General features: G+C 41.9%; 1 protein-coding gene across 3 annotated transcripts; it reads right to left on the reverse strand.

Annotated features, from left to right (window-relative positions):
- Nucleotides 1-1599: 1599 nt before the first annotated feature.
- ulk1b (unc-51 like autophagy activating kinase 1) lies at nt 1600-24596 on the reverse strand. Of its 3 annotated transcripts, none has more exons than XM_085793631.1 (27): nt 23909-24596; nt 22690-22782; nt 22149-22190; nt 18585-18617; nt 17267-17303; nt 15443-15616; nt 13711-13784; nt 13182-13283; nt 12564-12622; nt 11854-11936; nt 11476-11526; nt 11142-11233; nt 10826-10988; nt 10451-10505; nt 10172-10258; nt 9450-9593; nt 9200-9354; nt 8019-8281; nt 7695-7900; nt 7458-7579; nt 7197-7322; nt 6458-6642; nt 5406-5590; nt 4741-4859; nt 4456-4613; nt 4102-4237; nt 1600-3407 (listed from the first exon to the last, which is right to left on the reverse strand). In XM_085793631.1, the coding sequence occupies exons 1-27, from the start codon at nt 23996-23998 to the stop codon at nt 3352-3354; spliced, it is 3090 nt and encodes a 1029-aa protein (XP_085649757.1). In that variant the 5' UTR covers nt 23999-24596; the 3' UTR covers nt 1600-3351. The 3 variants fall into 3 exon arrangements, with proteins under 3 accessions (XP_085649757.1, XP_085649758.1, XP_085649756.1); XM_085793632.1 differs by having other exon boundaries at nt 10451-10502; nt 10826-10991; XM_085793630.1 differs by having other exon boundaries at nt 10826-10991.
- Nucleotides 24597-25549: the final 953 nt, after the last annotated feature.

A 25549-nucleotide genomic window follows, 5' to 3' on the forward strand; every position in this document is an offset into this window, starting at 1 on the left:
CACTGGATTTTAAGACAAATTAGCTGTCCTTTCACTTTATTCATGTTGCAACTCTCAAACAGTAAAGGTTATATCACACACAGGGACGCTGAGATAGTGTGTCCGTCATAGATATGACAACATTGAAAATGCTTTTGTGACAAGAGACAATATGGAAGATCAGCAGAAGGCCTATTCTTTGGAAATGTATAGGTGCCGTATAGGTGGTTCTGTTCGTTCCATGCCTGCAGCGTCATATATACAATAACAACAATAACTTAATTTACAATATTTACAGGTAATACAGAATTAGTAAAGTGAAAACGCAAAATGAAAACATTCAGGTATGTTCTTGGCAAACATACAATAAGAGTAATCCAAATCAATGACAGATCTACTGTGGGAGTGCACATAGCATTTGCTAAATCTTCATGGTGGGTACAATTCCTTTATTTTCTATGTGATACTTTAAACAGCAACACTAGAGCTGGTATGGAGTTAGTGTCTTGCTCAAGGACACTTCAGCAGAGTGGATAGGTGCATGTCATAGGGTACAACCTCTGAACTTCCTACAACAACCAGCAACCCCTACCCAAGATAATCATCATTAGCATGGCCGATCGCAATGATTGTAGGGAACAATAAAAAGTGACACATGCATCGGATTTACAAAAAAAAAAGAAAAAGGGAAAAAAGAGAGATCAATTTCTGCTACCTGTATCAACTTTTGAGATTGCCACTGTATACTGACAAGATACAGCATGTGTACAGACAGAGTCTGAGGATAAGCCAATATTAGGAATGTACACTGAAACAAACATTATAAACAGAATGTTCTCGGTGGAGTAATGTCAAAGAACACTTCAAAGTTCTCTGACGAGAGACAAAAGGCCACAAATCAAATACACATCATGTATATTTAAAGAAATCTTCACTAAAACATTTCTTCCATTCTGTTCTGCTGACAGAGCTACCATACTGGCTATGTTCTCACCGTAAACAATCCTCAGCCTTGACCACACATCAACGCAATTATTCCAAAACGTCAACTTTTTCACTATCTTAATTAACTTAAAAAAAAAAAAGACTAAGGAAACAGCTCAAGGAAAGTAAAGTAGTCCTGGGGGCCTGATAGTGGGTCACACAAAAGGAACCCTTCATTTTCAGTGGATTCAGTTTCATATGTAAAAGTGGGACCCTATCCAGAGTCAACCACATCTGCACAGTCCGCTGGAGTCTAAAGCAAATCATTCAAATCTTGTTACATAGCAATGTTGCTTCTGTACCAAATAAATCCAATGTTCCAATGTTCATATCTCAAACCACCACAAACACATGCATGCAATGCATGCACATAAACTTTACTTTGAAAGCAACCTATGTAAAAGTTGACCCTTCCCATTGGATTTAAAGGAGTTAAGGGATCCTGTTGGGATGTGTGGCCAAGGGCAGTATCAAAGATGGACAAATAGTTTATATAAAATACACATTTTCAACTAGCACTCCAAAAAAGCACACCACTTTTCAAAATCAAACACAATCATCACCCACTGACTACACTGAAGTAAAACACAACACAGTCAAAAAGTTATTTTTGTTTTTTTTTCAGTGTAAAGCAAGTTTTTCTTTTTTGCTTTTTTCCCTAAAGAAATCTTTCTAAGGTTTCATAGCTTATACCATCTCTTTGTCAACATTCACACATCAAGCATTCACCTTTAGACAGTAACTATATCACTAAACTAAAACTGTGCTAAAATTATAGAAGGAGAAATAAGAACATCTGTCTGGGTATCTACAAAAACTAAACATATTTCGCATGTTCCACTCAAGATCGTTCTTTACAGTACTTCAACAGTGCAAAGGCATTCAGACATTAGCCCAGGGACCAGTCTAAATGTTAGTCATTAAACATTTGGCTAACATTTATGGTGTTTCACTCCTGTCAGCACTACATTCAAATCTGATTATACTTGCTAGACTCCACCATCATCGATAGGTAAAACATAAAAACACAGAATATGGAATCTTTGCCATGAGATTACCAGCGACAGCAGCACCTAAGCTTCTGTGCACCTGAAGAATACATCCCAGGTTATTGCAGCATCTTGAAGGTGATTGTGATCAGGGATGCTAGCGGACAAGTTTCAGTTCCTCGGAAATTTAATGTATTTTGCAATGTAGCAGTGGTGTAGCAAGTGTCCTCTGGACCCATTTTATACTTGTTGCTCCTAATACCCGCTGCTACTTAAAAGAAAATTAATTCTTACTAGGTCAGTACCCCGGCGGAAAGAGAGATCCAGCTACATTTTCCTCATAAACACCCCTCACAATTACAGCTACCTCCACTTCCAGCTTAAAAGGCAGAACAACAATGTTCCGTGTTCATACTAGTATACACCTTTAAACCATGGCTGCATGAATGTGAGTACTGTCTCACTGAAGGGACTTGGTCTTTGAAAATAAGCAAGTATAGAATCAATAAAGTGTCAAACACATGGATTTTGCTTTCCAAACCCACATAGATACCCACAGTGAATCAAAGATAAAACATAACACTAAAAAAACAAAAAACTAAAAAACTAACGGTACATTAAAAAAAAAAAAAAAAAGTCATTTTGGCAACAGTTGTGTAATAGTGCTTCTATGCGCTTCCGGCCCAACAAATGTAACAATGCTATACATACTTCCCTTCAGCAAAGCACGTAACGATAAAGGTAAAAACCAGACAACGTAAACCCAGCAAAGCAAACAGATTGTATAAGAGAAACACACTTGGTGAGAATGATACTTGGCCATTCCCGGTCTTCATCAGCAGACGTCCCTGTGTAGGTGTACAGCAGATACTTTCTTTCCAGCTTCTGATCTTGGTAAAAGATAACATTTGTCTATAGATTTGCCTACTGCAAATTTGTAGCATTTGTCCATCTTAGAATGCAATGCGCTTATATCTAATATAGTACTGTTTGTGTGTGTCTACTTGGCAATAGTTGCTCCAGCATGTGTTAGGCCTAGAGAGGGGAATCGTCTTCTTAGCAAAAAAACAAAACCAAAACATTTTTCAGTCCTCTCGCATAGACAAGAGCGCAGATATTCTTTTACAGTGCAAGTGCTTCATGTCCAACACTGGTCCGAGTTTAGTGTTGGGGAGGTCACTGTCACTGCCCAAAAGTTGACATGAACAGCAAGCCATTCGAAGAGCACGCACACTGGAGGTTCAGTAATAGTGAAAAGTTGTGGTTTACTAGAGAAACGTAGAAAGCAACTCTAACTGAGAAAAACCATGTAATGCGGGTGGAGATTTGGTTCGCTGATAATGTGCGCGGTGCAAATGACTGACATCATATCCACACACCATGAAGCAGCGTGTGGCTCTCAAACACAGAGTCCTGACTGCAAAGCTGTGAGGCGGCGCTCAATGCACTCTTTACCTGCAGGCACAGAGAGAAAGTAAAACAAAACAGAAAAAAAGGTCAGAGTGTGGTTCAACAGAACAAGTCAGGTTTAGATGTGTTTTTGTGCAAAAGCCCTGTGATAAACTGGCTTAAATGATGAGGCGAAAAATTCATTTTCACATTATTAAAGCTGGGGTAGGCAGGATTTGTTTTGAAAACAAGTCTACAGCTCCCAGTATCTTCGACCAATCAAATCTATTCTGGTCCAGGGGTTCCTGATTGGTTGAAGGGGCGGCCTTTATCTGTCCTAACAAACCGGGAGGACAGAGTAGGTCCTCCTATCAGACAAGGGCCAGTCCCTCAACCAATCAGCATTCAGCAACCTCCAGACCAAAATAGATTTGATTGTTCAAAGATACTGGGAGCTGTAGGCTTTTCAGGCTGCTGCATACAGAGACATAGACAGAGAAACAATGTGATCGCCACAAACACAAAGACCTTTCCTTACTAGCTGAATGGGAAAACACAATTTTCTTTAAAAAAAGGTAATTTAAAAAAACAAAAACAAATCCTTCCTACCCCAGCTTTAAATCAACAAAATGTGTTTAATTACAGAATGTAAAACTATATAACACAATGGCTTTCAGCTGCAGGAATGCGGCATGCTGGGTACTTGGTGCTGAGTGGATACATTCCCATTTTCATGAGTTGAGTTGACAGACAAACTTACACTTGCTAACACTGAGGATGTCTTCCTGTTCAGTGAGCAGCAGAGACAAGCCCTCCATCAGCAGCAGGGCTTTATAGTAGCGCTTGACTGATGCTTCCCCCTGGTGGAACATCTCATCCAGCGCAGCAGCCTGAACCTGAGAGGACATCAAGATCGTCAATTGATGTTTGATACGTTTATCATTCAGGCTGGAGTCTAATTCAGCAACTTTTATTTCCCCTTGCTTTGTGTGCCACTATTGGCTGAGAGATCAGAGAGAACATTCTCACCAAACGTTGGGGATAATGATTAGCTGGATGACCACAGAGAGAGTATTTGAATGATTCCAACTGTCTGATTTTCATCCAGGCTTACCATCTGCACAGTGTGGCTGAACAGAAGCCGCTCTGCCGTGATGGAAGTGATTTGGTCCATGAGACGGTGCTTCCTGGAAAAAAAGCTCTCCAGACGAGTGCTGAGCGAGCGACAGAATTCCACGCTGGTTTTGTACAGCTCATTCAGCTTCCTCACCACTGTGTGTGGACAGACAGTTTGGCCAGCTCAAGTTAACATTCTGCCAGAACCTTGGATCACAAAGTGCTTTTCATTTCATTTAACGGACAAATGTTAAACACTTTTAACTTTTAAAATGTGTCATACCTTGTTTGACTGTAGCAGATGGGTAGAGTTTGCCCTGTTTGACTCGCTCCATGGCTGTGTGTAAGGCAGTGGATAGGAGTTCTGCAGTCTTTAGGTAGAGAACCAGCTGTTCTGCATGACTGAGGGCACAATTTCATGCACACAAACACAAAGAAGACGAGTTATCAGAACATCCGCATGATAGATTTGTATGGCAACAACATCAAAAAAACAAACAAAACAAGATTTTTGGGATGATCGACTGGCCTGAAGACAAGCTTTGATCTGATCTAATGCTCCAAGAAATCCTCATCTTTTACATTCAAACTCTACAACCCTGTAATCAATACAGAGGAGCCTCCGCTGACAGCATGTCCATCAGTGTTTTTATGTTTGTTCTGGTGAAAAAAAACTGCATTCAAACACTCCTGGAGGCAAAATTAATTTCAACACATTTCAGTCAATACTCAGGAGTAGGCACTACAAATCCGCTTAGTGCCTGCTGGAGATCTCACTTGATGGATCTTTTTGCTAATTTGCTCAATTACAAAACAGTTTTGTCCCAAAGGCTGTTTTACATGACGCAAATCCAGACGATCCACCTTGAAATAATTTCCCATCCAAACTAGATAAACAGTATCATTGCTATCAACAGAGACTCACAGCCGCACTTGATATGGACGTACCTCCACTCTCGGCTCAGTGAGCTTATCTGATCTGCTACCAGGCTCGGCTGCTGAAGGAGGGAGGGATGGGAAGCGTCCGCCCGCTCCCCCGCCACCGCTGCACCGCGGGCCCCGGCCACTTCCATCAAACAACGTGCAAAATCCAACGTGAAACGCAGGCTTTGCACAATGTCTGTATGCTCCTGCTGCACTCAGAAAAGACACAGGAGGAAAGACAGAGGACATCAGAACCTGGTTTTGCATTCAGTCTGCACAGGCTACAACAGGAGACAGGCCGTTTGGTGCATTTCAATATTCCACTTATGGATTCCTCCTTAGGCTTTTCTTTTTACCACAATAACTTGAGCTACAAATACAAATTGCCCTTTTCCACTAGCGTGACTAAGCTCGACTCGCCACGGCTCTACTCATTTTGTTTTTTGCTTTTCCACTAGCCCTCCTACATGGTATCTGGTACTTTTTTGGTAACACCTCAGCCCGGGTTCCAAGCAAGCCGATGCCATACTAAAGTGTGACATCAACCGACTGCTGGTTGGCCAGAGTGTCGTCACTGGAAGAGTCGCGAGGACGACATTCGACACAGGAATCAACCCCGCTAATTTTAAGAACACACCGGCAGCAGCGACCACTGATCTGTACTGAGACTGTTGTTATTCTTTCACGCAAGTTAAATGACTGCTGTGTGGAAAACCACGCTGTGGCAAATAATCAAGGTGCAGATGAGTGTGTTTGCAGTTGACGAGAGGATCGAAAAAAGAGAGCGAGATGACGTGGCCGTAGCCGCAGTGATATGACGACCCCGCCCACACTGAGGAGGAACTATGAAGGACTCAGTTATAATGGAAAAGCACCTAAACCGTGTCGGGCAGAGCTGTAACTGTGTAGTGGAAAAGGGCCATCAGCTACACTGTGTTCTCTTCTTTTCTCTTCTAAATCAACAATCACTAGAGGAATGTTCAACAGCATTTTTGGGGGCTGATTGATACATGCAACAAAAATGAAGGCTCCTTTGTCACCCTTTTCCAGAGTTGTGTGGGAACCCTGCTTCTCACCTCCATCAGAGTCTCCTCAGGCAGCTCAGGAGCCTCAAAGGTTACGTGGCCTCCCATGTTGGCTGTGATAGGATCAGTGAAACTGTAACGAGGACTGGAAGGAGCCTCAAAGCCATCTAGATAGGTGCCTGTCTGGGGGTGCCGGCTGGTGAAGGAGCCTGCGGGGCTGACTGAAGTGAACGAGCCTGCAGGAGTTTGAAAAAGAGAAGGCAGAAATGTAAGACATAAAACACAGTTCTCATCAAACGCCATGGATTTTCACTGCTGTGCACAAAACGGCAAAATCAATGAGAACAACTATAAATAAACAAATGATATAAGTATGTGGACAATAAGTATACTGCCTGTTGTTTCAGGCGTCCATGCATCTGAATGAACATGAATTTTTATTTTCATGAAAACTTTATGTGGGTCAATTACTGAAAAAGAGACTGTTAGGAAAAGCAGCTATTTGGGTTATTACTCTATAAATGTAGCTAAATCTTTCCACAGTTTGGCTTCATTTAAATCTTGGCCAGTTGAAAATCAATCCTTTGTGCTTTCCTCCATCACATTTAATTAAGTTTCCATACTGTGGAAAATGAAAATAGCAGCGTCGCACTGCTCCATGCTGTATAGTGCGCACAGCGTTAACACTAATGCTGCTGCACAAGTGGAATTTGATTCCCACTTGCTGCAGAGAGGATGTAGAGTCAAATAACTTGGACTTGGCAGAGTCGGGATGTGCGTGTGCTGCTACCTGAGTATTTCCTCTGTCTGGAGGTTTGAGGTGGGGTGCTGCCACTGGGAGGAGAGCCCACAGTGAAAACCACCTGTGCTGGGCTGCTGGATCCAGGTGCAAGACCCACCCCACCACTGGGGGGCACTAGACGACAGGGAGGGGCAATGATTAGAAAAGTTTGTTTGTTATTGACTATTATCTACCTTTTAATTTATGTAATTCTAAAGTGGGGCAGTCAGACTGAGCCTTTCCAACTTTCCAATCAACAGACATAACTACCTGTTATTTCTATGGCTTTTTCAGAGATCAGGTTCTCTGTGCTGCCTCTTTCGCCCACAGGTCCACTTGGTCCAAACGCAGCCATCAGCAGCATGTCAGACAGACGACCGGCGCTCTGAGACCTGCGGACGAGGAAACCAGCGTATCTGTAAGTTGACAATTTCTGCTGCATGTGCAACACCAGCAGTTTGAACACGACAGACAAAAAAAACAACAACAGTAAAACAATAATCTAACCTTCCAAAGCTCTTGGTGTCATCATTCAGTCTGTGGATGCAGTGTGTCTGCTGGGTGACCTGTGTAGCTGCTTGTTGTCCCGCCTCTCTGGGCTCTGTTGGGGCAGTCCTGCTGCCGGGAGAGCCGATGACCAAACCCTGCTGCGTCAGGAAGTCCATGAGTTTTGGAGAGCTGGAAGGCTTGGGGAATTCAAATGGAGGGATGGTCTGAGATGAGAGACAAGAGAAAACGAGGAGAGGTACAAGAGGTTAGTTCAAACTACTTGGTTGTCTTTCCTTATGCTGATTATGCTCTCCCTCTCTCTCTCTGACACACAGAACTAACCCTGGAAGGTGAGCCCAGGATGGTGGGGAGGGGGCTGCGCTGCATCAGTTCACTCAGTCTGGGGGAAGAGTGTAGGGGGCGGAGAGTCATCAGGCCTGACGCGGGGGCGACAACAGGGTCAGAGTGCTGCTTCCTGATCTTCTGCCTGCCGCCGCCACTGACGCACTCCAGCAGACAGGGGGCGCTGTGGAGCCGTGTGCCCAGTCCTGTCGTCTGAGGGTGTTGCTGCTGAGGCATCGGCCGGTGCTCAGTGAGCTGAGGAGCTGCGAAAAAAAAAAAAAAGAGTGTGAGACAGGAGAAGGTCAGAATCTTTCTGCTCTAAGATAGAAGGTGACATCTGACCAAAAATGAAAATGTCAGATTGGACAAGAAAAACAGGGCAAGAAAGAAAAAAAACTAATCTACCAAGAGATAGCAGGGATGGGCAAGCACTGTCTAATGACCCCGCTGCACAGCTGACATGCATGTCCAGACAACTAAGGAAGTCTGCCAGCATGAAGCAAGAGAGACTAGTGTGGAAAGGCAAGTGGTTGCTTCACTTTCTCAACAACAACTTTCACAACAACTGATTGACTGAAATGCCAACTACAAACTTATATACTGAAATAGTGAAAATGATTCATCGCATGCTCCAAAAACCTGACTTACAATCATCTAAAAACACACAAACAAACAGCTAATTCTCATAAATGAGGAGCTCAAACCACAGAATGCCGAGTATTTCCACTTCATTAAACATTTAAAGGATTGATCGATGCACCTTTTCATCCAGTGGTTCCTAACATGTCTGGTATGATAAATCAGAGGGGTCAACAGATGATAAAAGAGATGAGGAAGAGAGCGAAGTAAGGAAAAGAATTTTAAGTTGCGAAACACTAAATAATTTAACCTCTTTGAGCCTCTAAAAATCTTTTAAATTTCATATCTGAGACAGAAAAATCCCTCCCTGGCTGAAGTGCACACAACTCATGTCCATGAGCTGGGATGAGTGGTCAGAATGTCAGAAGTTGACTCGGTCGTTCGCAAGCCATAAAAAAAAGAGCCAAAAAACCAATTAGCTCAAAACGGGTCACTACACACTACACACACTGTCCAAATATCTATTCAGTGTGTAGAGGAGGTCTGCTCTCTGTGGCATCAGTGGAAGTGTTTTACAAAGTGAAGTCTAGCCTCTGAGCTACCTTGAGGCGAGAGCTGGAAAGTTCGGCCCCCTCCCAGGGAGAGCCTGCGGGTGGTGGTTGTGGTGACTGCTCCCTGCACGTAGTGTGGCGAAGGTCCGGCCTGACCAAAGCCCAACGAGCTCCCACTGCTGCAACGCCGCACCGGTGTCGACAGCCTAATCACATCAAGTTAACGAATGTAAATGATTAACATACATGCAACAGTGCAACATGTAGATGTAGGTGTGTGTGTGTGTGTGTGGATACAGACCGTGGTGAGCCATCCTGTTTGGTCGAATGGAGGTTCTGCTCCATGCGCTGGTAGTTCTGGACCTGAGTGGGGACTGGAATAGGCAATGACTGACCATGGTTTCCATAGTTACCGCCATAGTTACTTCCCGAGAACTCGCTGGGTCTGCCAGCAACAGTGAGAAGAACAGAGTGTGCCAAGGGAAAACAGTTAGACAAGAGAGGAAAAGAGTTAGCATGTGCGTGCGTGTGGATGTGTGGACACAGACAAATTTACCACTTTCATACTCAGTGTTACACACAATACTGTCAAACTGTGTTTGATATACAAACACTACACTGTTTGTGAGGATGACTTAACATTATCAGAGAAAAAAAAGTGTATGTTCAATTCTTTATTTCAAGAATTAGAAGAAAAAAAAAGCAGAATTTGTAATACTATATTATTACTGTAGTGCTATAGTAATACTATAGTATAAATGTGCAGATGAAACACTGAGATCTAATGCTACTTTAACATTGGGGCCACTCTCAACATGCAATTTCACTCAACTAGAGGGACTAACATGATTTACGCACACACAGTGGCTATAATACAAGTCATTTTTCATTATTTATGATTTAATGTAATATCAATATGGCTTCATCATGCTGCCATTAACCATTCCTGACAGTGTCATGACTTCTGGGTTTTATAGCACCACATGTATGACCACGACCAATCAATCAGCTTCATGCTGTTACCTGACGGGACTTGGAGAGCCACTATATGCAGGTGAGTGTGGGGGTGTTTTGGCTTGGCTACACAGACCAGCAGAAGCCAGAAGAGAGCTGATTAAATTGGAGGGAAGAAACAGAAAAAAATACACAAGCACTTAATTATACGACTGTTTTTAAAGGGAATATAGAACTTGGGCTCACTATTAATGTGCATGTAACTACTGTAAATTAATTGTTGTACGTCATCTACATACATACAGTAAATTTGTGTAATAAATGTGATGGAGAATCATTGCTTCTTACCCACTGTTCATCAGGCTGTCCTGCAGCACTTTACTCTCACATGCCAGCTCAACTGCTGGAAAGCCAGAAAAATACAAACAATAGCAAAATCAAGGAACAGTGAAAAGAGGATTTCCAAGTATTTCTATTTCTATTAAAAGGGGGGTCTAGAGAGAAGAGAAGAGAAGAGAAGAGAAGAGAAGAGAAGAGAAGAGAAGAGAAGAGAAGAGAAGAGAAGAGAAGAGAAGAGAAGAGAAGAGAAGAGAAGAGAAGAGAAGAGAAGAGATGAGATGATGTTGAAAGTGCCACATTAAAGCCAGGCTACACAAAATACTGGAACTAAAGTTAGTATGATGCACAGCTGCCTTGGGTATTTCAGTTAAAGTGTTTCCTTACTGGTGAAGTGAGCAGGCACCATGACAAAGTCATCCGTGTCACAGGAGGAGGAGTTCTTGCTGCTGCCGCCCCCTCCAGACGAGTCCTTGAGGAGAAAACCAGCAGCCTCCTGGGTGGGAGAGGCCAGAGGTTTGGCACGCAAATGCTGAACCTCAGCAAGAGACTGCTGCAGGAGACACAGAGACGCAAAGTAGCAGATAAATAAAGAAAGGAAGCACAAAAAGGTTTCTTGGACCGCACATGAAAGCACAGCCTCATTACTCAGGTACAGAGAGAGAAACAACAGAGAAGCAGAGAATTAGAAAAAAACACGAACCGGTGGTGAGGCGAGATGAGAGGTGGAGGAGCTGCTACAAGAGCTGGCTGATGCAGAGCTTGGGAAACAGGTCATGGTCACAGTTGGAGTTACTGCAGCAAAAAATAAACACAACATAACTGTTAGAAAAGTCAACGATGAGCGTGATGCATTTTGGTTTGAAACAGAAACCCTGTTAAAGGAGAATTCCGGTCATTTTCTAAGTAACACTCTAAAGCTCTAGGTCCCCGAGTGCGACCATAGGAAAAAAATCTGAGAAACAAATAAACAAGTGCTCATAAAGTGTATATGGTATTCACAGTCGGACTGAAGTGTATTGTTTATTCTTGCTTACTCTTTTTCACTGACGAGCTGGCCTCCAGGAAGGGATGACAAAAAAACTCATCTACAAACAACACAATAAGAAATGTGTTTAGTAGATGGTCATGGAAAGGAGTTTCATTTGGTCATTTTTTTTGCAACAGCATACAACAGCCTTTTGTGCAGACAGTACACAGACAACCAGTCCTCTTCTCCATGGCTGTTACTTCTTTTGTTCAACGGAAACACCACATTCACAGGAATACTAGTCATATCTGTTGACTGGCTGATGTAACTAGATAACAATCTACAAAATGCCACATCAGACTGTTTGTGGGAGTTATCAGTGTAGAAGTGCATGAACATCACGTAGTCAACTTTTTGTTGATTCATTTCTGTAACGCTCACTCACCAAAGTCCATGCGGTCCTTGTGGTTTCGCTGCAGCAGTCCTAGCAGCAGGTGCCTCAAATGGCTTGAAGTCTCTCTGGGGATGCTGCAAATAATAATACAAAAATAAAACACAATTGCTGAATCAGTTTGTTGCTGAAAAATATATCGTTCTCGAGGGGAAGGTTGCACAAAACAGCATAAACCTGTTGCTACATATAAAGCAATATTTTAGCTGCACTTGCTTTTTTTTAAAAAAACAGAACCATCTGGGTTTTTTTCTTACGCAAAATGAAATGAATTATACTCTCTTTTGTACTTCAAATAAACAATACATCTCCCAGTTAGTGTGGCTGTCAATGTTCCTGGAAACGCATTAGGCAAACTGTGATTAACTGAAACATAGAACCATTACAGACATTGTGTTGTAAAAGAGCGGGGTGTGGGTGATTTGCTGGAGGCTCGTCATCTCTGACAACGTCGTTCACTAGCTGGTGTTCAGCTGTTAAAACAGCCCGACTGGCATGATTGTGATTGGTAGCATCTCTCTCAAAGGGAGATTTACAAACATTTTTGGTGATTGATCTAAATATCAGATGCTCAGTCTGCTCTTCACAGCAAAGGCACTCATTCTTCTGAGCAAAATCTATCAAGGTTTTTTCAGTATTTTACAGTTGTTTTTTTAACCATAAAATTGTTGATGACATTAAAAACAAACATGCTGTCATCTTACTTGGGGCTGAGATTCTTGTTTTTTTCATAGAACAGCCGAAGGTCCTGGGGACTGCTAGCCTAAACATGATGAAAGGTAACAGGTGAATGGTTAAAAACATGTAAATGCCTGCAATGTAAGTGTGGGTTATGTGTGTACAGTATGTTGCCATCACACGCCAGATGCCAGACGACGTGTTTTTAAAATGACTCGTCAGCGAGGCGAAGAATGAAGCGACTCAGGAAGTTTCAAAATGCTGCTGGGCCGGTTTAGATAAGATAAATTATGCGCTTCATCTTCTATCGTTTTCAGCATTAGTCAAGTCAGCCGGGACAAACGATCTGGTCTGCAAGTTCCTGTTCATCTCTCACATTATCTGGAGAGAGAACATGGCCTGTTTGATCACAGACTGAAGCGTCGTCTCTCAACAAGGATGGAAACATTCAGGAAGGTTTTGACTAAATAAACTTTACTGTGTTATTATTTCAAATGACTGCACACCTTGCACATACAGCAAAAGTAAAGTCGTTCTGGCGCGGTGTTCTGGCATTGGTAATCTGATGCAAATTTTCAGTTTTGACAGTTTAAGGGCAAAACATACCGCGTGTGTGTGAGGCAGATTATTGTAGTTATGTTTACCTGAAAAGGAGCCTTTCCAGTCAGGCACTGAAACACTATGGTTCCTATACTCCACAAGTCAGCCTTGGCATCATAGTTCTGGGACATAATGACCTCAGGAGCCTGGTAGGAAGACAGACATCATTTCCAGTGTGACCCCTCTTTGGAAGTCTTTCATGAACATTTAAGAGGTGATAAAGAAGATAAAAGTTTCATTAGCTGTAAGCATTTGCTGTATTGTTGTTGTATTACGGTGTTTTAGAGATTACGTTTGCAACTATTGTTAAATTAAGACAACTATAATGCTGATTATCAAAGAGTATGTTTTCAAAATGACACCCTGTCAGAAACAATAAAACAGCCTTTATTTCAAAATAAAAATGAAGAAGAAACCCTCGCTGCTCATACTGGCTCTTATTAACCTTTGGAAAGATTGAATACACAGAGGTCTTTGGAATTTGCTTGGGTTTATTAACCAGCTGAAACATTTAACTATGTTTGCAATTATTTTCCCAATTGATATGTAAAAAACCCTTCAAAATGTGCTTACCATGTACATGGGGGACCCACAGAGAGTCGCAGCCATCATGTTGTTCTGTAGGTACCTGGCAAAGCCAAAGTCGGCTGCAGAGAGAGAAAGTGGGAGAGGGAGGGAGAGGGGAAGGAAGTGGGGGATAATGAGGCAAGAAAGCAAATGCAAGAAAGGCTGAGTGAACGTATGGTGCCAGAGGGGAGCGCAGCTGTATCTTCATACAATGTGCAGATCCCGAGGACAATCGCTATGTGAGGAGAACAACTTTCTGAGGAAAAACTGCAGATGGCAGCAAAAAAAGAAAAGAAAAGAAAAGAAAAAGTCCACTGAGCCCTAAGGAGTTATTTCTGTCTGCTACAGGTTCCCAGCTGAATCGTCTTATTTGTTTTCAAAACTATACATTGTAATACTGTGATAATACCGGCTGAGACACAGACTACTATCCATGTGATGACAATGCAGCATCATCAGACTGGAGCTCACCCACTTGAGTATCATTGCTTCAGTAAAGTAAGTGCCGAATACACAAGCACTTAATTAGGAATAAACAAAAATCAAGACAACAGCCGTGGAGCTAATTTTTATGGGAATTATGGACGCATTCAGAAAGACAAATGAATGTCGCACAGTCATTAGAAACAAACGCAATTATATTCAATTTGTAGACAAACTCTAAAGGTTAGGTAATATCCTTAAGCACCAGCACCAGCAGGTACAATGTGTGTATGTGTGGGAACAGTTTGTGATTGTGTTCAAGAGCAGGTTTTCCCAGAGTCATGAGGATTATAACGTTGTGCTGTGACTGGGACTGACACGAGCGTCAGACTTCACTCCCGCTGGGGAAACCAATTCTCTCCAGAGGGAAAAGGAATTAATAGGCTCAAGGATTAGCAGAGTTTCCAAACAGCTGAGCAGCTTTCATTATGGTGATTTCTTGTTGTTCTACCAACACCATCTGAATGGAGTCGGTCAAACTCAAAATTTCTCTCTCTTAGGATTTTTTTCAGTGATGCGCTTCATCAGAGTTCGACTCAACACCTAGTGGAGGGAAAATTATTTCTATAACCTAATAAATTTCCTTTTAAAAGTTTACTCCCACAATCTTAGTGGAATCAGTTGCCTCAGGGAAATCATTATTAGCTCCTGTTGCAATAAAACAAATTGGCTGCACAGACCTATAGGGATTTCCATATGCAGCTTCATGAGATTCAATTAGTTTTCACTCTCTTAGAGGGTTGGAGTGCTTTCTTGTTAAATCACAATGTACACCAACATACTGTGGTCTCACATCTGAAAGATTTAAGTTGTTCTGTACTTTCAATTTTCTGCATGCACAGTTTGCTCGCATTAATCAACAGTAGGTTCAGGGCAATGCACACTTTAAAATGTGCTTCATTTTAGAAATCTTCAGCTAGTGATGTTCGGTTTAAACTTAGATTTTTTCCCCCCTGTTCGCTTATTGTTTGCATACTTTGTTGGCAAACTTGACGATCAATGACCTTCTCTTTCCATCCAAGTTGTTTTTGTTGTTCATCCATATGCAGCGTCTACTGCAAAGGCCATTACAAAACAAAACTGTTGCAAATCTTTTTTCACTCTGTCGCTGCCTTCTTTTTTTAAAAAGAAAGCCACAACTAAAAACCACTGTGACACATGCAGCGCACATCCACATGTACCGTATGTACGAACATTCACACGCTGTCACCCGCGTGCACCACTTGTTCGCACCTTCTCACATCATCAAACCTACCGATCTTGATGCAGGTGTTGTTGGAGTGCGACTTGCGTCCTGGTGGGTAGGAGAGCAGAATGTTCTGAGGTTTCAGGTCCCTGTGGATTATGCCTTTGGCCTGGAGGACCCTCATGGCCCCCGCAATCTGCTGCAGGAAAACCCGGATGGTATCCTCGCTCAGCGTGCCTTTGGCTGCGGAGCAACAACGGGCAAATGAATAAACACAAATTAGAAAAATTACTTAATTAGAAAATTACAAAGTAGGTATGCCGTGTCATTCTCATTCACTGTAACGCATGAGAAAGTAGAGATGGAGGACACAAGGTGGGGGAGTGTGTGGAGATTTATGGACTGAACAACACTTTTTTCTTAGGTACTCTAACTCGGGCGAATTACCCAACAAAATCAACTCATCTAATTTTAACTCCTGTTCTAATATCCGTGCCGTCTCGCATCGCCCCACTGTCACCTTCTGCACCTTGTCTCCTTTCTCCTCCAATCACATCCCTCACCTCACAGTGGTACAGCATGGTTCTATGTGAGAGTCCCACCCAGGTCTTAAATTTCCATCTTAAACTCCACCTCCTGTCCAACAGATTTTCTAAAAGGCTTGGCTTGAGCCAGGAAAAAGTTCAGTTCACTGACCACAGAGGGTTGTGAATCCAAATCCACTTGTGAAACTTTTTTTTTTTTTAAACCTGGGCAGCAATGACTATAATTGGAATAGGACCTCTATTTACAGTCTGAGGAGCTGGCAGACAAAGTTAGCAGGTAGAGCCATAATTTGTCAGTGAATGGGCAGTGACTGTTGTCGTATCCCCCCCCCCCCCCAACTGTCCTTCCTGACACACAAAGGCTCCGCTCCAGAGGGAGTTAAGTGCTTGGCTATTCAGAGCTCTGCAATTTATGAGATGTGGCGATCGTTGGGCAGAATTATAGATTGGATGATTTTGTTCATGCAGTTTTGTATGGACTCCAAACTGAGCAAAGGGACCGTGTCCTTGCTGCATGATGTCATGTGCGTCTCACACACTGAATATATGATGAACAAAGACAGAGGAACACTTCAGGGAAGTTTCTCTGTGGTTTTATTACACTGTATGTCAGTGTCTATTATAAGCCTGAGGTACTCAGAGCGTCCTGAAGCTGTTAGTGAATCACCAAATGTCTTTTTGTCTTCAGGGAAACGTATACAAAGCTTTTTCCTGCTGTCATAAAGAAAACCTAAAAAACTTGAGTTGTGACCTGAATGGTTGCTTTGGGGGCGTGCACTTTACATCTTTGTGGCAGTGGAAAAGAAATGAAACCTAATTCTTCCTTTTCTACTACTCACTGTCTTCACTAACTGCCCCGCATTGTTCAGGACTTTTTGTGAGTTAAACGCCTTTACTGGCTGTTTCTAGGAATTTTCAGATTTATTTGAAATTCCTCTTAAACTGCCTTTTAAAGAGCAAGACCCTCAATGTAAAGATGGTGTATATACGTAGCTTTGAAAGTCAATTGCAAGGTGAACAGAGCGAGGGCTGACACCTTCCTGAGACTCACTCCTCCCCCTGCCAAATATGGGCAAAGGAAATGGTTCCCTTCCTAAACAAACACTGACACAGAGCAATATTTCAAACGCCTAATGTGCACCTTGTTTGCATGTAAACACTTATAGTATATTCTTAGTTTTTAGACAACAGAGAGACATTCATCATCTATCTTTCTTTATAGAGCAAGAACCCTCACTTCCTTGTCATCGGAAAACAATTTCACACATCAACATTTCAGCATCAGTTCCATCGATTTTTTCTACTGAGAAGCACCCGGAGCTTTTAGTAGATGAATTGTTGCACTCACAGTGTAAGTAGTCGGCAAGGTCACCCCCATTGCAGTACTGTGATTAGAAAGAGAGACAGGAAGGGAGAGGTAGAGAGAGCAACAAGAACAGAGGGAGAGGGAGGAAAAGGTATAACATTAGGAAACACAGGTAACAATGAGGGCTGAGAGTGAACAAGTGTTTGACATAACCCAGACTCTGACGGGACTGAAGAGCAAGAGAGATCAGAGGAGTGATTTGTTAAAGAGTGATGTGTTTAGAGATTTATAACTCCGCTCTCATTCCCAGCATTAATATGAATGAACGCAGGAAGGGACGGGGTGTGTTACGACAGGTGTGGCTGCCTCACAACTCACAAGTCACTTCCTTCTTGAAGAAAGAGAAACAGCCAGAAAACAATGAGGACCATAATACATGGGATGAGCTAACGGATCTGCTGTTCTTCTCAAGCTGCCTCTGTTATATTGCCTGCTAGAAGCAACCATCATTAATCCAAATAGGAATATTACATGACATTTAAATCAGTTAGAAACTCTCCTGAACAATAATGAGCAACAGTTACAGTGTAACATCATTACTGCGGGAATCGGGCAGAATATTCACCAGGTAAATGTCACACTTTCACTAATGTTCTATTTTATTTGCTGTTTATTTGAATCTTATTACTTTGCATCGAGGCCAGCTCGAAATCAGTCCTCTGCTTATAGAGACGTTTGAACCACTTTGACAGTCAATACTGCCTCAAAAGAGTTGATGAATTTTTTCATTCTCACATTTATGTAGGAGTTTTGTAGGAGTGTGTGGGTGTGTGTGTGTGTGTGTGTGTGTGTACATATTGTGCTTAGGTGACAAATATGTTAACACAATATTGTCTGAATCTTTCCGCTATTGTTAGAGAGCTAACCAGGATGGGGATCATCTTCAAAAAAAAATCTTGATGCCAGGTTTGAGAATACTGCAAGTGAAATTGTGTTTGTTGTCAACAACAACAAAAAAAAGCTGGCATGACAATCAATTTAAACTTTGCAGGAATGATCAATATGTAACTATGATGTTCGGCGATTTAACTGGCAAGAAAAAAATGTCAAGAAGGGAAACAAACCAAACTGAAGATTCTCAAATATATTTTTTTCCTTCTGGCTCTTCATTGGGGAAAATGAATCAAGCTCTAGCAAAAGGAAAAAAAAATAGCCGACTAGCAGCTGACTGATGGACACTAACCCCTCTTGATGCCTGAGGATGTGGCTAATTATAGCCCGGGCCCTGTCAGAGCTGCCTGCAAAAGCTGAGACAATACAGAGCTGTGCAAACAAAGCCAAACATCACAGACAGCCTTACCTCCATTACCAGGTACACCGAGCTGGCAGTTTCCTAAAGGGAGAGGAGATAAGAGGGGGCATAAACAAACACATGTCAGTGACAGACAAAGGAAGGAACAGGTGGCACTATTGCTCGCCAATCATGTCCAAGCAAACTGACCTGGTAATTCAGACTGGAAAAAAACACACAAAAGCCTTAAGGGTTGCATAAAAAAGAAGGATGGGGGGTTTAAGGGTCCAGGATAGTGGGGGTTGGGGGAGTGAAAGCAAAATATATAATCCAGCTATTACTGAAAAAAACAAAAGCGTTGGTCAGTAAAACACATTTTGTAAAAGTGGATCCATCCCAGACTCCTGTGCTTTTAAATCACTAGTTGTTTAATGTGGCCTGTTCTCTGGTGCAGAGCCTGGATATGTTTTCATCAGTGCAATATTTGAAAGTAAATGCCAGTGGAAAAATGTGAAAACAATCCACAGTTTTACATTTATACTGCGCCGTAAACAATCAGGGAATCGGAGCAGATGGCTCAGCTTTCAACAGCGTTTTGAAAACAATGAGTAAATCAGTGAGAGAGCAAGTGAGAGACGAGAAGTACTTAACTGTCTAAAAGGGTAACCCATGAGCTCCCACAACTATCCCAGCAAACAATAATAGTCTGTTAATATATAAACACATAAAATCCATTTGGATCATTTTTTCAAATTTTAAATTAGAGGGGGGATCAGCAAACTTGTCATGTTATTTACTTTCTGTTCCCATCCTCTGCGTCAGACAACCTGTCCAAGTTTTGGAAAAACAAAGTGAAGCTCTCTTATCACAAGGCAACAGATGACTGCCGTCTCTCACTCTGACCTGCTTTCAGTATCTTGTCGAGTCCATCGCGCTGTTTTTCAATAGTTCAGCTGAGTCAGGCCTTTCTTAAGTTGGGTTGTCTCTTTGGCTTTATTGAAGATGGACAGAAACCAGCCAGCCTAGTTGCTTTCAGCCAGTAAGCCAACCATCTGGTTTCCACAGGCTGTCTGTGCACTGATGACTTGCAATATAATACTAAAGTCCAGCGCCGGGAAAGAGGAGCAGATGTGCAACCAAAGATTCAAATTACCCCATGTACGACAGCTATATAGAGTTAAAGAGTGATTTTTTTCTGGTGGCACTGGTAACCACTTCCTGATTCACATATGGGAGCTTTATCAGTGATGACTACACAGGCACTTTGAGTTTCAAAATGAGTGAAAGTGTCTCTCTCAACTAAACATTATGTTTCCACCTCTGCTGAGTCAGTGTTATCTGCTGTTTAGAAACAGGAACTTGTTGCATTGCTAAAATCCTCCAGTGCTTTAAAGGGATACTTCATCCAAAATCAATAAGTCACCAGTTTTCTACTCACCGTCATGCCAACGAAGGGTTTGGAGAACTTTTGGAGTCATCAAAACACTTTTGGAGTTCCGGGGGCGTCCGGCTGGCAACTTTTTTTCATATAATGGCAGCGGATTGTGCTCACTTTTGAATCGTCCAAAACACACACTATGAAACATCCAAAAACCTCCATACTGCTCGTCTGTACTGACCAAAGTAAATTAATTTGATCCCTGTTTTTAGCCTTGTTGTAGTAGTAGCTCCCAGTGGCTCTGTTGTTGTTTGTGCGCATATGTGAGATTTGCTGTGAAATGTTCTTCCGTGTTTACATCATACATCCAATGGTTTACAACAACAAGCAAACATCTCACAGCAAATCTTGTGCATGCGCACAAACATCAACAGAGCCACTGGGTGCTACCGCTACAACAAGGCTAAACACAGAGATCTTTTTTTTTCTTTTTCCGAACAACTTTTTCATGTATTTCAGGTATTTGGATGTTTCATAGTGTGTGTTTTGGACGATTCAAAAGTGAGCACTATCCACCGCCATTATTTGAAAATCAGTTGCGTTTTGATAACTCTGAAAGTTCTCCAAACATGATGGTGAGTAGAAAATTGGTGAATTATCAAATTTGGGTGAAGTATCCCTTTAACTGCCACATTAGTGTCTGCCTGAGATAATCTCCACTCTCAGGGGTAAATTAAAGTCACTTTGTATGAGACAACTGGATTAAAAAAGTGAATGGCAAAATAAGAGGCATTTCTCTGGTGTCCAGTGTTTGGTTTGGTTTCTGTTTCCTCCTGAACTATTTAACTCGATGGCAAGATCCCCTGCTTCGAACATTTGCACTGCACTGCTGTGTGACAACAACCCTGTAATCTTAGAGTCCAGCTCAGACTACCTTCGATGCCCGCAGAGAAGTCCCACAGCGAGAAGGTACAGAGATAAGGGAGTGGAGTCTCTGCATGGGCAAAGACACGATAACTAGCTGCAAATATTTTTCTTAGAGACACTGATGAAGAGCTCTGGCGCAAAGCAATTAAATCTGTATTTGTTGCCAACAGGACACAGTGTGACTGTACTGCTGTGTTTGAGCAGCTGGGTATGTGTGCCATTGGTCAAGACTTGTCAGTTAGTCTTAGCTTTCTGACAATAAAGATAAGGCTGGATAATGAAAGGTCAGCTGGAATCAATAAAATGAATCTCTGAGTCTGGTTATGGAACTAACAACATATGTTTTCAATCAGACTTTATAAACAGCTTGAGATTTGGTATAAGATTTTTTTTTGAAAAATGTATAAAAGTCCAGCAATGAATAAGAATTAAGAGCAGAGTGAGACCAGATATGTTTTAGTAATAGTATGATAAGAAACAATGAGCTGCACTCATGCAATCCTTTTTTTCCTTCTTCTTTCTAAATCTTAAACAAAGACTTTGTTCCAAACAAGTTTCTCCAAAAGCACAACATGCCCCAACTGGTCACGAACCACCGTTGTTGTTTAGCACTATTGTCATCTTGCCATATGCGAGGAGGGTTACAATTACTGAGCATTAGATGTTTTTGTCCAGATGGCGTCGTGTCAGCAACGGACTAAAAAGACAAAATAAACAACCGGTGAGTTAAGGTAGGTGTTTGTGTGTGGGGGCAGGAGGTTGAGCTCTCTAAACTATCTGAGAGAGGTCACCACAGTGAGATTCACACTGGTCCACAGGCAAGAGCTTTACTGTGACTGTGGTTGTGGTTGTTGTGTTATGAATTCTTCTGTGTTGTTGGTATTTGTGCATCCTAAGCACCTGACTCCAGGCAAATTAAAACGCTGGAACTGGCAGGAACAGGACATGCGACTGCGCACAAAATGTAAACGTGGGAAATGATGACAAGGGAATGATGATGAGTTCAAAAAGACACAAATTCAGAAGTATTTACACTTTAGATTTAGTGTATGCTGAAGAGCAGAAGAAAATGTGCTCAAAGTGGAGAAAACAAAGTGTTTTTCAGAACAAACAAATGTAGTAAGGCCTCATTTAACAAGTAGGGGAAAACAAAACAGCTCAGGCTACACGAGACAGAAGTGGGTCATGTCGAACAGACACATTCAACAACCCATCTGCTCTTATGAGTACAAGGCTGATAGCAATGCTAGGACAGAGTAAGGCTTAATGATAATGCATGTAATTGAAAGCTCTGACAACCACCTCATATAATGTGCTGTATGACATACCTGAAAATCCAGCAATGCAACAATGTTTTCATGCTTCAGCTCCTGTATGAACAAGAAGGAAAATCATTGTTTACTTTCTTTATCCTTCACTCTGCGAATCTCTGATGTTGCACAGACTTGACATGTTAAGGATTTGACTTGTACAGTCACTTTGCCACGTTTATAAGAACGATTCCTTTCACAATGTCATCTCAATGTGGGAGATGATGATGATTATCACTCCTCGTGTTCCTCTCTCGCATCTGCCACCTCTCCAGCACCATACTGAACCATTCAATACAACAAAATATGGTTTTACTACACCACCAGCCAAATTATGTAATAAAACACGTTTGAAATGTCAAGGTGACACATTTGATAGGGGACACATTAGTTATCCAGAACACTTAAAGTGTATAGTATTCCTTATTTGTCCTTATTTTGCGCTCAGTTCAGTGTTGTGTGTTCGGATTAATGATATTTTAATGTAAATATAGTAACATAATAACAGTAAACCAGGGAACTCTTGGAAAATATCAATTTCTCAGAAGTAGCGACTTACCTTGAGTATTTTAATCTCCTTCCCCAACAGTGTTTGGGATTTGGCCAGGTTCTTCTTATTTATGCATTTTACTGCCACCTCCCAGTCATGTTTCTAGAAGGACAAGTTATACAAAATCACTTTTGTTGGATGGAAAAAAATACTATTCAAAGAATGAGTCACTCTGTGCCCTTGCTTGAGAGAGAACCATCTTATGTGCTTGTAGTTACAAATGTCAGTATGTACAACATCTTTTTGACGTGACTCTGCTTGTCAGTTTATAATGGATCCTACAGCATTTATAGCACGATACCGTATGTTTGTGTCCTACTAAAGCATGTATTTCCTGATAGGTGTCTATATGCCTCTCCCTTTTATGCTGTTGGTTACAAGGGGTTTCCTAGAGGAATTCTGTACTGATTACTTATCACCTAATAGGACTGTAATCAGCCAGGAGCTCCAGTTAGTATGGGGCAGGTCTGCAGAGCGGCCCATACTTAAACTATACATTAGCCTACCTATAACTTAATGCAATGCCCTTATCAGTGGATACTTTAAGTATAATTTAATGTCACGTATTATAAAGCTTATGCATTGCAGTATGTGTTGTTTGATGCTATTACCATCTTGTTATTGTGGACAACATCCATCTGTATCCCAATTTACTAATGGGGCCACAAAGATGCTGTATTAGGCCTACATTTCCTCTTGTTGCCTAATTTGACTTGGAAGATGTGATACATGATATGTTTGATGTGCCATCAACTCACTTTAAAGCTGTTAGAATTGATACTCTTTCATTAAAAGTGTATGACATGTACCAACATGTTTTATGGTGGCCTCAGTATGGAGGTTGCTAATGGGAACATAAACATGTCTGATGGCCTATATTTACATTTGCCAGGACCATAGATGGGCATCATCTGTTTGTCAGCCTGTTAGTAAAAAAGTAATAAATCTAAGAAAGGGGCAGTCGTGCATTCAGAGAGGACATAAACTATGTATTTCAGCATATTATCCGTGAACTGGCTGTTATTTTAAGGAACATCCTGTATGAGCTCCCAGGCCTCTTAAGGCCGTACGATGAAAACAAATACACCAGATGGATCATAAAGAGCGACACACGCCAAACAGCGCAACCAAACAATTCAAACAATCATTTATTTATTCTATGTTTGCAATAATATGTATTCTACAAATAAAATGAACAGTAACAGTGGAAATATGAGGACATACTGACCTCCCGGTGTCTGCCTTTGAAGACGACAGCAAATGCGCCATGTCCTATCAAGTCCTTCCTACTGAACTCAAATTTCCCCACAGTCTCCATATTGTGCCAGCGTTTGGTTTTATACTACAAAGACCTGGACAGGTGGCCAGGGGAGCCCAGGTCAGCCTTCTTGTTAGCAAGTGCTCCTTTCTCCTCCGTGAAGTGGCAGCAGCAGCGGCAGCAGCAGCAGCAGGGATGTTCACCCCCTCGTCCACTCGCCATGGGCTGCCTTCCTGACAAAACACCGTCCTCCTCTCTCATGTTCGCTCGGACAAGTTATGGAGTTGAACTCCTACCGAAGCCGTGCGGTCGTTTCCATCTGTTGACAGCGCCGCCAACACCAAGTTAGCTTTATTAACTTGAAAAACGGGAGTCTCTCGCGAGCCCTTGTTATTGCAGCAGACTCTCACGCGCCACCTTAAGAAAGCAGCTCGCGAGCTGCGTTTTGTTTATATACAACAGGAGCTCGTTTGTGTCGTCTGAAGCGTCAGCGCGGCGAAACCAGCGCAGGCTGCGAGTTTAAACGACACTCAAAACGGATGCTGAACGGGAAGAGCACGAATATCCACCGTTATCGCTCGTGCTAAGCAGCTGAATCTCCACAAAAAAAGTCACGGCTTCGATGGTCCCAAACAAGGCAGACGAGCCAGTCTAGCCTGCGCATGCGCAGAGCAATTACAGATGTAGATTTGACGTCAGCCGACCAGGATCCTCAGCGGCCTCCTGTCACACGATGAAAGTGCTTCATGCTTGTTTTGGCTGAACCATGGATCTATTATGGGCTGAACTAGACTGAACTATTTTAGAGATTAAGATAAAATCATGATAAATACATATAGCCTATTAATAAAAAATGAAATAAAATAATTAATCTGAAAGAATTATGGTAGGCCTACTACATTTTATCACGACTTTCTGTAACAATTGCAATCTAATAATTCTTGGACTACTTAGTAAACAAACAGAAATTACAGCACTTTATTACCACATGTTACCTTATTTTAATTTTTCTATTTTATGTGTGTATGTGACTGTGTGTTTTGACCAAGGTTAAGACAGCAAATGTCACTGTATGTAGGCTAAACATGAATGCACCCAAATGCACCCTTCATCCTTTCAACTAGTTATTTCCTTTACAATGAGAGTGATGCTGGTGATGCCATATTCCTCTGATGAGAGTTCTCCGACCTCTAATGTGTTATTATTATTAACCTCACCACCAGGCGGAGAGATGGACTATCATAATAATCATTATCATCATCATTCTCATCATTCTCATGAGCTGTGAAGGGCAAGTTTCCAACACCAGGTGAAAGTCGGCTGTAACTGTAGTGTGCAGGCTAAATGCATCAGTTGTCGGTTTTGGATTATTATTGATTGATAGTATTGAATCCTTTTTTTTTTTTTTTTTGGAATGAATAAAAATCTGAACACATCTTGAAAATGTACAGCTGAGGAAAGAAAGAGATGAGAGAGGTGGCTATACTCCTAAAATAATAAATAGGAGTATAAGGGAGTGGGAAGAATGCAGAGCAGGGGCAAAAAGGGGGCAAAGGGGGGTGGGGGTGCAGGCAAGGTTGTTGAAAGTTTAAATGGAGAAAAATTACAAGC

Source organism: Trachurus japonicus, chromosome 12 (assembly GCF_045865225.1).
Source record: "Trachurus japonicus isolate A0001 chromosome 12, Traja_1.0".
NCBI classification, from domain to species: Eukaryota; Metazoa; Chordata; class Actinopteri; order Carangiformes; family Carangidae; genus Trachurus; species Trachurus japonicus.